Source organism: Apis florea, unplaced genomic scaffold (genome assembly GCF_048593485.1).
Source record: "Apis florea isolate Af1SG1 unplaced genomic scaffold, ASM4859348v1 contig_3325_pilon, whole genome shotgun sequence".
Lineage (NCBI taxonomy): Eukaryota > Metazoa > Arthropoda > Insecta > Hymenoptera > Apidae > Apis > Apis florea.
Window position 1 is genome coordinate 167,052 of NW_028256738.1, and position 14,343 is coordinate 181,394.

The 14,343-nt window shown below is 37.9% G+C and overlaps 1 protein-coding gene across 5 annotated transcripts in view; it reads left to right on the top strand.

Moving 5' to 3' along the window:
- nolo (ADAMTS-like no long nerve cord) overlaps positions 1 to 14,343 on the top strand; it is a 189,040-nt gene that overhangs the window by 141,719 nt on the left and 32,978 nt on the right. For all 5 annotated transcript variants that reach the window (XM_012491503.3, XM_031918903.2, XM_031918906.2 and 2 more), the window contains one exon: positions 12,676 to 13,002. In XM_012491503.3, coding sequence (XP_012346957.2) covers positions 12,676 to 13,002 — 327 coding nt within the window. The remainder of the gene's footprint in view (positions 1 to 12,675; positions 13,003 to 14,343) is intronic.

Below are 14,343 nucleotides of genomic sequence, written 5' to 3' on the forward strand. Positions count from 1 at the left end.
ACATTGCTTAAAGATATAAGATGTTTAAACGCGAGCTGACATCGATCTTTGAACGGTGCAACAACCTCGACGAATCCATCGATGCGTCGCGTATAACCGTCTATAAGGACGGACTACTGCCGGCACACTTCCGCTTTCCGGGCGATTAATTTTTTACGATCAAGTTCGATGCGTCTAGAGGCTAGAGACGAGGAACTTTTGACCCGTTTACATGGAAAATTTCCTACCCTATTTCCCTATACTTTTCTCTCTACGTAAAGTGAAGAGGATTCCTTCAGGTTCGTGAGCTATAACTTAGCAAAATCGAGCTTCCGTCGTGTCAGCGTTTCGAACTTGTTTTTTTTTTATCGCCCCTTGTTTTAAGTAAAGAAAAATTACCACGCTATTTTTATATTCTAAATTTATCGATATATTCCGTGAACAGCGAAAACAAAGCAATGTTACATAAATATTTAAGCTTTGTTGTAACGAGAAAGTTGTCCAAACTTTTACCTCTGAGGAACAATGAAAAAAAAAAAAAAAAAAAAAAATTGTACGTTGAATTAATTCGCAAGCGGTGAATTGATACGGAGAATCGATGATAAGTTAGCATTCGCGAAATCAAAATGAATTTCACGGAATAATTTTATCAACTTTATACCTATTGACAGAAACGACAAACATTCGAAACGAGATATCAATAAATACTGCTTACATCGATTATCAATTCTTCTCCTCTGTGTACTATTATCATAATTTTACCATTCTCGGGATAAAGCGTTAAATTACTAATATATGAAACAACATATATGCACAGATTCTGTTTAAAATTTAAAATATTTTTTAAATCGAATTTAAAAATTAAACGCAATAAATAAATAAACTTATAATATATTAGATTGAAAAAAATAATAACATTTAAGAACGACGCGTCAGAAGAAATTAGGCGAACTTGGCGATTCCAAAATCCTGTGAAGCATCGTGCTCGCGCATCGACAGGACGTTGAAGCATCGTCGCCGCTGAGTAACACCGTCCGCCCGTATTTTTCATCGATGCCTCGATAATCGACCGCCTTTGTCTTTCTTAACGTGTACAAGCGGTATCAGGAACGAGTTACAACCGATCGTATGCACGCCGCGAAACCGCAATCTCGGTCACGACAGAGGGTTGCGGTTTGGCTCGATTAGATTTCAAGGCCAATGCGGTGTCACATCGTTGCGTGCCGTCTCGAAAAATTTATCGCGTGCAAAAGATCGATGGCGATGATCTACAGCTCGTGATAATTGTCGACCGATAATGATCAGATTGAAAATCAGATTTGAATATTGCGAATCGTGAGTGTTATACTTTTGCACATTTGGAATAAACAATATATCTGGGATAAAGGGATATAAGATAATGAGCGTTTTAATCGTTTTTAATCGCGGTTATATCTGATGGAGAATTAAAGGTTTCGAGCACATCGTGAATTGCGAAAACTGTGTATACTTGAAAACGGGGGCTAGCTAATTTGCATGAGAAAATGGTATGTCGATTTATCATGTTGGAGGTGAACAATGGTCTCGCGTGAAACGAGTTGGCTCAAGGTGACTCCTTATTTTCACGATTAAAGACGAAAGGATGGAAGAAATTTCCAACCGCGTGTTAAAAATTGTCGTAATGGGGTGAAACGTAGGGAGGGAAATACCCGAGGGATCGGTGGTGTACCTCGTCAAAAGAGAAATTTCCGTTCTATCGTGTTAACACGAAACTTTTCCCAGTGTGCACGACACACAAGAGAGATTTGTTCAAAAGGAATCCATTGGCGGCCCGCAAGCACCCCGCTGTCTCGAAATATTACGCACGTCGCGGGAAAATATTTTAGAATATACGCCATGTTTCACGCCACCCGAAGAAAGACAAATATTTTACCGTGGACGTAATCTCGCGTACAAACAACGAATTCCATTTTATTTCTCGCTTCCACGAACCAGAGCGCCGCGGCTGGTCGAACATTTTTCGGTCCACGAATCGATAAACAAGAGTTTTTAGTGGCTCTGTGACCCGGTGAATCGAGAATCCTCAAAAACGAACGCGACAAAATTTCACCGATGCTCGCCTTGACACGAGATCTCGACCAGCAGAAGAACAGAGAAAAGAAAGAAAGGAGAAATTCGAAGGACGAGAGGGGGGGAGGAGGGGGAGAGAGAGAGAGAGAAAGAAAGAGCGTGTATATACGATTCTGGACTTGGATACGGAATCCAGGTTCCATACTGACGAGCAACGGCCCAGTGTCTGATAGCAATCACAGAAATGCATTCCGTGCAGAGTGCTACATTTCCGTGCACGAGACATTCTGCCATGTGGATATCCCTTTGTGCGTGCATGCGTATGTGGCCGATTGCATTGCGCGTGTGCTCCATCCGGAACCTGGATGGATCATCAATGCTTGCCAAGCATACGAATTAAACGGGATTCTGAAAGGAACGGACGTTGATCGGGAAGGCGAATCAATTCTATCGCGAATTGATCACAGTTTTTTTTCTTTCTTTTTTTTCTTTCTAGATATTAAACGCGATATCTATCGATATCTATCTATATTGTTGTAAGAATGAATTGTTGATTCGAATATTCTTTTAAAAATAGAAGAACAATTAACTATTGTGATCTCGTGGATTGATTTGGACTGATTCGTGTTCAGAAAAACCGATTATCGAAGCTAGATATTAAATGGAAATAATCCTGTTTCAAATCAACAAATTGCGTCCTCTCTTTTGTTATTCTTTATAGCATGTTTTTAAATTCTCAATTCGGGCAATAAAAATGATCGACTATTTAAAAAAAAAAAAAAAAAATATCATCGCTGGAAGTAAAATTTAAATAAAATTTACCGATACATATAAATATAAAATATGAAATTAAATTCCGAATATGTAGGATTTATTTTAATTGGAGACAACAAGAACAGAATCGAAAAGTTCAATTCTCGAATAAATTGTCACGTCGTGTCAAACATATTTCGTTATATTAATAGCTTAGAGCTTAATGAACGGCGTTCACCGCGTCCGGGTCAGAGAGATTAAAGCGGTGTTAATTTCATGGTCGATTCGAGAAGGATCATCTGACGTCACTGGTCCACGAGGCTAGTGGCCAAGGGAAACCGGGTCAAATTTGGTGGAGCCGGGAGTTATTACAATATGGTCGAAAACGAGGTTGAAGTTATTTATCGAACTACCACTCGTCGAAACGTGGTTTCATAGGGGTTGAAGTTTCGAGATTAATATCGTCCGGCTAAAATTGGACTCGTCGAGGGAAAATTATTTTTATCGTGATATATATTTACGTCCCTCTTTCAGTGTCAACTCATTGAGGCCAGTTTTTATTAATTAAAGAAAAAAAGAAAGGAGGGGGAAAGAAAGAAATTCTGTCATCGATCGGGGGAAAATTAGTTGTTGCATCCATGAGGCTATGAACGTGTATATTAAAGCAGCCGTGTGATGCATCGTGGGTGAAACACGTGAAAGGTCATTTGACGTCAATACCTAACCGGAGAACGCGATGGGAAATCAGGTCAATTTCCATGAAACCAAGGCCAGTTCTCGACTGGTCAATAACAAAGTTGCATTTGCCTCTAATGCGTGTATCCTTCGATCGATGTCCTCGTGCTTTAATTAGCGATTCATTCAGCTGACCGATGTTCCCTTGTTCGCGTGTGTTACGTGTACTACTACGTGTACTACTTTATAGAGACATTTTGTGAAAGAGAGAGGGAAAAAAAAGGGGGAAAAAAAGTGGCATGAAAAATTGAAACTTTTCAAATGGGAAAAAATTTAATCGTAACTGATAGATGCGCAAAAATAAATGATCTTGCAGTGTCGTATAAAAAGAGAAAACGAAATGGAAGTTCATTTCATCTCGCAACAAGTAAATTCTAAAACGACTTGGGATCGATTGGAATCGCGTTTCTTTTTCGTGAAAACTTTTCGAATGAAAAGTTGATGGTAGTCGCTTTATGGTAAAAAGTATTTTTCAAAAGAGGATCAAAAAGATTAATCCGTTTCTTGAACGTAGTTATTTCTACAGATAACGAAAGGATACAAAAAAAAGGAAAAGAAAAATTCCGCGTGTGCAAATATTTATATATATTGTAATGGATTAGATAAGAAACGTAATAAATCATTTGACGTCAATGGTTAACGAAAGGGTATAAACCGGATCGAATCCGACCAAACCAGAACCAATTATACCGCAATCTAAAAGGAAAACTTGTTGCATCGAATACGCGGCAAAACGTGTAATCCATCAGCCGGAACATGAAAAGAATTTTATATCGAATGTGAAATTTCCTATCTAACGTGTACATACATATATATACTTACATACACGTGCACGTATCGTCCCACCGGTTTTATTTTATTGGAATTTAAAAAAAAAAAAAATTCTGAAATTTATACGATTAATTTTCCAATGATTCTTAAACTAATAACTATCAATCAAAGGATATAAGAATTTAATCTGTCGAAAAAATATTTCACTCTTTGAAACTCGTCAGTATCCTTGAACTCGAAAAACCTTTGAAGCTTATATATATATATATATTACAATTTCACTTGCACGAATCTAATTAGCGAGGATAATCGAAAAATTTTTCTCTCTCGAGTTATAAAATAAATTATTAACGAGGAACGCGGAGCGAAATCAGGTCAAAGAGAATTGCGGCTCCGTTACAGGGTACAGTGGAGTACGGGATTGATTCTGTTTGCAATAGCAGTCTGCTGGTGTGGAATTGGTGGATCAAGTTGAATCCGAGCCCTCAGGATTAAAATCGTCGAAATCCCTGGGTGTCTGGAAGAACTGGTGGTTGGTTGTACCGTCGCATCGACGATTCTTGTTATCCAGGGGATCTGTCCTTGGAATTAACGCGACCGTTTCGCAGTGTAAACTTGGCAATGCTCGCCAGATGCATCTTCATTCCGTTTCTTGTTTGCTCTGTGATGAAGATACCTCTTCTCTTCCTCTGGTTACCACCAACCAGTTATTGTGAACCCTTTAAAACAGCTGCCTGTTCACAGCCGCTGAATTACGTCAGCTAGTGTATATTTTCTGTTAAGTGATAAAAAAAATTTTGACAAATACGTAGGATCAATTTTAGTACGAAAGAAGTAAAAAAAAAAAAAAAAAAAAAAAAAAGAAATGCATTACAAAAAATGGATTTTTGGGAAAGAAAATTGTTTTTCCCATTTCCTTTTTTTTTTTCCTTCTCGACGATACGATAAAAGATTATTTTCACAGATTTTTTTCAAAGATTTATATTGGTTAATAGGTGAATAGGTTTTAAGGTTTCCTTAATCGAACTAGCTTTATTGTGTTGACCGTAGGATCAATTTTTCTTCCAAGTTCATTCTTTTTCCAATCCAATAGCTTTAATAACGAATTGGGGGTGTGCACGTTTCTATCCTCGATCGTCGACAATATGTCGGATATTGCCACAACGCACGGGGAATTTTTTAATAATCTAACAATGGAAACGTGAAAGATCGTACGATTCGGATTCACGTATCTTTTTTTAACATCCTTAAATTCGTCACTGCATCTCAAGATAATTTCCTTCCTTTAATCATTAACTATTCGCGATAAATCAAATCCAAGTATTTAAAAAAATATTAAAAAACGCGCTCCCATCTTTCAGTTTCATGAAAACTACATCAACGGCAGTTTATCCTAACTTCGTAGCTTTTTCATTTTATTCGTTACGTTCCGCGAAGTTTTTTAATTTTATCCCGAATTTCTATTTGCAGAAGCAATTTTAACATACCTTGATGGAGAAAAAAGAGCGCAAATATTTCGTAATGAACGCGCTTTTCTACCCAAATCTGAATGGGGAATAATTGCAAATTACGTTTAACGAAAAAAAAAAAAAAAAAAAAAGGGAAAGGAAGAAAATAAACGGTCGAAATTTGGTGGCGTGGCTCGTAATCGAGAATGAAGTGGCGTATTCATCGAGAAAATCATCGTAAGAGGTCGGTCAACGTGCTCTAGTAGTCGCATCCACCGAAGAAAAAGTGGGGTGGCTGTGTAAACTACTCGGAGGCGAGTCACCGAGAAATATCGTAGAATGAAAATTCTCGAGGACGGACACGTTTTTATCCCTTTGAGTCGATGGCACCCCTTCGGGTCCATTTGACTGCATTGACGATTCGTTCGGTGTAGTTTATCGGACCGAGTTCTCTCTTCCTCCCCCTCTCTTTCTCCCTTGCCATCTCTCTTCCCTCTACTCGCACTCGAGGAGAAACTTTCGACGAGTAATCCGTTACAAAAGTTATCGGGTGTAACGTGCACTGAATTTCCGTAAATACGGATAATCGAGAAACGTGCTCTGACCCCTTCTGTTTCCCTTTCTTTTCTCTGTCTCTCTCTCTCTCTCTCTCTCTCTCTCTCTCTCTCTCTCTCTCTCTCTCTCTCTCTCTCTCTCTTCCTCTTTGTAACTTGATGGTTCCACTTCGCGAATTATCGATCGACGGCAGGAGATCTCGTTGGAACTGGACTCGTGCGAAAAAGGATTTCTTAGTAAAAATCCACAATTTTGAATTTTGAATAAAAGATAGAAATTGGAAGTTTCTGGATTTTTCGATGCGGAATTGTTTTTTTTTTAAAACGTAATTAATATTCTATTCTAAAGTTTTTTCTTATTTTCCAGATATCGGAAAATTTATCGGATTTGATTTCAATTTTCCAACGGAATTACCAAAAATTTCGCGATACACCGAGATTCGTTCGGAAGCAAAATTTTCAAAATTTCCTTCTCGGCGAAATAAAGAGAATTTCCAGCCGAAGAAAAACGGTCCAGTTCTCGTAAGAAAAACACGTTTCCACAAATTTGCCGAATGATCTCGCGAAGGTAACAGGATTGCTTATAGCCACTTGCTCCGGACACGTTCTAGAAATGTTATTTTCGCAAGCGTTTTACTTGTATCCGGCCAACTCTCGATCGCTCGTTTCTTCTTTTCGCGAGGTCCACGTGAAAAAGAGCAAGGAAGAGGCGACGAGCGTGTGTTTTCCTTTATATCGTGGAGACGTGGAGGCGTCACTTAGTCGTCCTCGAATGGAGGAAATGGTTTTCCAAGACAGGTTTCCATCTTCTATCTCGAGATACGAGGTCCGATTCTTGACGACGACGACGACGACGACGACGACGACAACGACGACGTGGCCATCATCCTCGACTTTATTTCTGCCGTAGCTCAATGAACGGGGCTGGCTATTCATAAGCTATTTCGCCGTGGCCACACACTCTCTCCTCTCTGTGACACTCTCTCTGTGACATCGTCGAAGGTGAATCATATTCTTTTCTCTCCGCTCATATCGCTCGCCAACGTGCTCGTTCACGGAAACCATGTTTTTCGTGGCACAACTTCCTCCTTACGTTTCTCCTCTTTGAAGCAACGTTCCTCGGGTAATTTACGTCGCGATTGTGTCCCGGCCTGGCGTGGCGAGCCGTGTTGATACTTTCGAAACGAATTCTTCTGAAAGAAAAGAAAAAAAAAAAGGAATTCTTTTTTAATTACAATTTCATCGTTGTATGCGACTCCATTTTTGTTTCACAATCAGGTATTATTAATAGCGTAGCAAATGGCGTACAATCAACAGAGAAATTCAATCGTTTTGAAGAATCTCTAAAGCGAATAAATGTCTTCTCGAAAATCCTTGAATCTCGACCTCGAAGAAAAAAAAGGGAGAGGAAGCATCGCGTTAAAAATGAAACGAGAACCATCTTTTCCCCATCGTCTTCTCTCTCTCTCTCTCTCTTTCTCGTCCCGGTTTTTATACCCATCCGCGAAAAAAACCTCGCTCAATTTTTAATCCGGCAGCGAAATTATTCAAGCGAGAAAGTTTTCGACGCGCGATATACAAACCAAACTCGAAAACTCGGTGCACTCGCGATGCATGATATATCGTTGGACAGGATCCTCGACCGTTGGTCGTTGGTTGGGACGGATGTAGCATGGCGAAGCCCGCTTCCGGATGGCGAGACTTGGGTGAGTGGATGGACGGCCACCTGCGAAACGTGGAAAGAGGAAGAAACTATGCGAAACCGCGAAAGCCGCACTGCAGAGTTGAGACGCTCCTTAACAAGGAATCTCAACTACTCATTACGCGAGAACGTTTCTACATCCATCGTTTCCTCCAATACCCGCCGGTCATTTGCCACAATACCTCTCTGCGATATCTTCCATCCACTGTTACATCGAACGAAGAAAGAAGTCTGAGTCGAATGGTGTTAGTTGTAATTGTAATCTTTTGATCAATTTTACGTTGGAAGGTGGTATTGTAATACGAAGGCAATTTTAAAAGTTGGAAGAATAATATGTGATGACGATATTTTAGGTATCATTGTCAAAAAATATATATCAATTAATAAATTTAGAATAAATAATTCGTGTGAAGAACGTTGAATTGGAATACACGGAGAATGTTTATTAATCGAAAACGCGATACGTGATATTGAAAATGAAGGAATAATTTAAAGATCGAGATGAAGATTTAATAGGCTGGCAAATTTGATCGATCGTTAATACGAAGGGAAGTCAAGTCTTTTGTTTTTGACTCGTGGCCCGGAGCTCCATCTCGTCGAGAACTGTTTGTATTTAATAATTATCACGACGGAAGCGATAATAATATGCTAACATGAGGTAGCAGCGGAACTCTTATTGCCATAATTGTGATATAATCCCGGTGGATTAAGAATTTAAAGCTCCTCGCCAAGGGATGAAATAGCGGGGCGTGTCTGCGTGAACGTAGGAAAAGTGAACGACCGGAAGGAGGCGACTGTCACCCTCTTTTAACCGGTGAAAATTACTTTCACTGACGCGAGATGAAAAACAACGAATGGAAATTCTTTGAAATAATGTGATGAAAGATAGCGTGCATAATAATATCCACGAATAACGTACTATTCGTGTACTGTGTTTAACCCGTCTCCCGTGTCTCGTGGATAAAAAAAAAAAAAGAAAAAGATCTTCTTTGTAATACGCTGAAACGTATTGTCTTTCCGTCTCTGAATGCGAAACAAGTTCAAAATAAAATTCTTCCAGCGAGTTACGTACAAAACGTTACCGCCATAGAATGTCGTAAAGAGTTTCAAGATAGGTCAATTAGCTTTCTGAGTGTACGACGAACGAGATGGAAATGTTGACGTAATCAAAAAAAGAATTAAAATAAGTAGGAAATACAAAGGACTGGTTGAAATCTTTGTTATAATTTCCTTTAAAAAGGAGACATAAATATATATTTTACCGCACGATTATCCTAGAGAAGCAATTATCTTTTTATGATACCATCGTCTGTCTTCTACTTATCACAAAAAATTGCCATATTTACGACTTCGTGCAACGATTATCGGAGTCTAGTATCGACAATTTCTTCTTTCGATGGCGTGTATCGAATTTTTTTATCGATCGATGGTGGCTAGTACGTAACAGGTGTCCCGTAAGTAAGCGTTTTGCATTTCGTATAGGGGAAATGATGGATGGTCGGGTAATTCAATGCCACTGTTCTACACGAGAGAGTTGTAGACGGGAAGAAAGATGCGAAAGGGTGAAAGTGGGGTGGCAAGAGACAAATGTAAAGGGGACAAACGTAAATGAAATAAAACGAGGAGGATTTCTCACGGAAAAACTTACTTGCAAAAAATTGGAAAAGCCGATATGCTCGCGCGAACGTATCGTGGAGAAAGATTTCCCATTGATGGAGTTAATTTCTACTCAAAAGTGTTTTTTTTTTTTTTTTTTTTTTTCAACTTTGAACGATATTTCTTCATTCATCTACGTCCGATTAAAGTTACAGAATAAATTCGAAATCCATTCGAATGAATGGATATCGTTGAAAAAAAAAAATTATTATTTCGCTTAATCCCTCGTGTTTAATTGAGCCTGTCATTATAATATAATTATATATTAATGGAAGGATTGAGCATTATTAAGGATTATTAAGAATAATTAAAGATAACCTAGATTATTCCATTCCATTCTTTCCTTTTTTTTTTTTTTTAAAAAGAAATGCGGATTAAACGATTTCGTTGGTAACTGGATGGAGTAATTAAATAAAATGAAAAAAAGGAAAAAAGAGAAAAAAAGAATGACACGGGGAGCTAGGTATTTCGCGCCTAAAATACGCTATTGTACGAGGAAAATAAAAAAAGAAAAAAAGAGTAACGTTACCACCCGCGAGTCTCTCCCTGTACGTCGAAAACGTTCTATAACATCGATTTCACGAGCACACTTCTCCCCTGTCGCATCGTTTGCACTCGTTTAATCAAGACTATGATATCGGCAATGATAAAACAGATTATCAAAATGACGATGAATATGACACTCATAATTTATAGACGGACGTTCGATCGATCAAACGCGAACCTCCTGAGAGGAATAAATTAACGGAGAAATAAAATTTTTGAAAGCAAAAATTTTCTTATCTTTCAAACGTGTTTTACATTCGAGGATGAATAACAATCTAACTATATATTTGTTAACTATATATTTGGCAAGTTAAACAATCGAATATCGAACGTTCAATTTCGATTGATAAACTATGCTCGAGTATGCAATCAAGTTTAGAGCAAATTTATTCGATATGTCGAAAGAAAGGAACAGTTATGCAATCACGAGTAACTGGATGCTGTTCTAACTAAATTATAGTTGGCGTGGCACGTTAATTAATTACCATTGGCACCGTTGTTAATCAGCTTCGTTAGAACCCGGAAAGTAATACGGAACTTTGATGTCCCCGTTGTTGAAAATCGACCAGCATGCCGTCAACAGCGAAACATCACGCGAGTGCACGAGTCGCCACGAAATCGTCGTCATTCTACATCTCTTTGCCCGTATCGTGCATTTTCATCGAATCTAATAATTACTGGGAACAGAGTTTAAGTTGCGCGTTTCTTAACAATCTTTTCACGCGTTTCTTTTAAAAAATTACGGAATATTTCCTCTTATTTGTTTAACATCATCTGTTCATTGATATTTATAGCTTTCTTTTTTTTTTTTTTACGTCTGATTCGTTTTAAAATGAAATTATTTGATACTATCGCGTGAAAATTCGATACTTTCCAGATTTATTATTTGTACCATCAAACTAACTTAGTTTGTACTTAGTAGTTGAAGATGCAGGAAATGCAACTTGGTTTCGTGTCTATTCGAATTCGAAACTTCTCATTGCGTTAGGATCTATCGATAAATAACTCGATTGCATCTTGGGAATATTCTCTAATAGGATACCGACCAACTATTCTTCCGGTGCACGAATACGGAAGACGATTTCCTCGATGTATATTCGAAGTAAAAAAGGAGACAAGCAAAATGAATCGATCGATTTTGACGAAATAGAAAATTATTTCGTTAAAATCGCATTAACTAACAGCCATTCATCGACTTAAATAGGAAGAGAGGATCGTTAATTATTAATCATAAACGATCCTTCGATAATTCGATCCTTCTTCAACTTTTTCCGGGTTGAATGGCTGGAAAATGGAAACAACGGTGAATGGGGAACGGTCGACAATAATGAACCCTTCTCTTTGGTCAATTTACATCGCGGCTCGTTCGCTCGTCGTAGATCGAAGTGAGCTCGGCACGCCGGCAAAAACCTACAATTGGAACGCCCTCGAGTCATATCCGATCTGATTACCAGCCCGTTAATTACGACGATAATTAGCGGCCATTGGTAGCGTGGAATTTTGTTGACCAACTCGATTCTGAATGATCGAACATCGTGAAACGAAACACCTACCTACAACCTTTTGATCTTTCTTTTTTGATTTTTCATCGCTAAAATAGATAATCTATATAAATAATCGCGCAAATTAATTTTCATTCTGTCCACTAATTCATCTTTCTCTTCATGTGATATATGATTATTGAAAGAAAAAAGGAACGAACACGAGTAATTGAGCCGTGAAACGATTAACAAAATAAACGGATTATCGCGCGGATTATTAATTAATCGGTAGATCAATAGGAAATATTGTGCGAGTGCATTGTAAGAATAATTTTGTAGAAACTAGGAATATATGATTGAATATAATTTAAGATATCGAGAAATTGCAGTCTCTAATATTCGATCGTTTGCTGGGCTTAAAGAGGACATCAACGCGGCTTGATCGCTTTGGAAAGTGGACATCTTAAAATACCGATAACGGTTCGACCTAATTGGGTAATGATCTGCTTCGTCGAAATCCTTTGCCTTCGGCCCTGTGAAAATCCTCTACGACTTCCAGACAAGCTGGCACGCTTCGTTTAACGGCTTCACGAACAACCAAAGTGGGAGCAATGGCGAAACACTAGATAGATATCACGTTGTAGCCGAATAATTCTTAAAATTATTAAGACGCGATGTGGACGAGATGATACAGAGCTCGATGATACAAGAATCGACAAAAATATGAATTTCAATGATAAATATTTAATTTTCACGATTTATTAATAATTTTAACACTAAATCATATAACAAATATTTTATTTTAAATTAAATACTTCTTTTCTCCAATAATTATAAATATGTGACGCTACGCCTTTCAAAATATTCATCAAAATTATCTCTGCACGCTAACACTTTGACAATCCATTTAACACCAGATCGAATCTATCTAAAGTCGTATCAACGCCACATCATAGAATGAAAACATGTTTCCAAGAGAAAATCCGCGCTATTGGTTGCAGCCCTGCGAAAATCCGAGCGATTTCCGGTCAGAGCAATGCGCCGCGTTCGACGATGTGCCATACAGCGGACAATTGCTGAAATGGTATCCACATTACGATCCTAGCAGGCCGTGCGCTTTGATCTGTCGTGGCGAGCAATCGGTGGAGAACACGGGGAATCGGCTCAGGCAGGAAACGTCCGTCGAAAAGACACTTCCGCACGACGCCACCGACGCTTTGCAGCTCGACAGCGAGGAAACAATCGTGGTTCAACTCGCGGACAAAGTCGAGGACGGCACCAAATGTTACACCGACAGCATGGATGTTTGCATCAATGGTGAATGCATGGTGAGTGATTACGATTATTATCTTTTTCTGTACATTTTATTTTTATATATCAATTATTCGACACATATCTATTTCGGTATATTTTTATTTGCTACTTTATTTTACATACATAAAGATATCAAGATAACCGAAAGGGTCAGAGTTATTTGAAAATATTGATTCGGCACTTTAAAAGGATATTTATTTTTTAACTCGAGGATTTAAAGAATAAAATATCGCTGCGTATTAATTTTCCTCGGCGAAATCGTGTAATTGAGTTTAGTTAAAATCCAATTTGATAAGTGAGTCGTGAATTCGTTCGATTCGAAAGAAGTTGGCGCCAGCGGAACCGGAAACGTTTATCTCTCGGGAGAGAGCAATTTTTGCGCCGTGTCAGTATCCCTTCCGTACCACCATATTTTGTACTTTGCGCGAAAGTTTCCAAGTTTCGGCCTGCCAAACCGCACTCCATCCAATCTTGTGTTTTACGCACGTCCGAGTGCGATTTCTGGCCCGCGTTTAATCGAGCATAGTGCAACGATGTATCGGTATAAATTCGATTGCGCGAATTAATTGGAAAATATTTGGAATATTTAAAAAAAAAATAATGGAAAATAAAGGAAAAAGAGAGAGTCGATAGTAAAGTAAAATCGAGAAATTGTTGATTAGTTTATTTGATTTGTCATTAAAAGAAGAACTTTTATAAATAATTCATAAAGAACTGGAATGAAATGAAATTATGAATATTTAAAGAAAAAGTTACTGGATGATACTAAATCCTAACTGAGATATATCCGATTGAAATTCCAACTTATAAATTAATCTTCAAATTAGTTAAGAAATAATGTCAATGTACGTATTTTACTTTTATAAATATAACATAAATTGTAATCATCATATTTATTTGGATAATTTCACCAGAAACGTATTATCATATTATTCGATTTCGTCATAGTTAAATCTTAAAATTAAATCAATATTGAAAGTGGATCCATAGAATTATATAAAAGATATAAGAAACAAAAAGTGACAATGTTAATGAGTTAAACAATTATCGAGTTGATAATAGTCCAAAGTCCTGGAGATTCACTCGACTCGTATAATGAATGCAAACCATTCGAATGACGTGGCACGCTAGAAATTTCCGTATCGACCCGTCGTATTCCCTGTCAATATTTGATACTGTATTCTCGGAACGGTATGAAACTTCATTTTGTTACTAATTGTAACATGTTCCAATCTTTAAATTAATTAACAATAATGGACAACCCCCGACACGCTTATTATCTTTAATTAAATTTATCGCAAACAAATTATCCTCCCGTGTCGCGTAATTTCGTAACAGAGATGTGCTACGTTGAA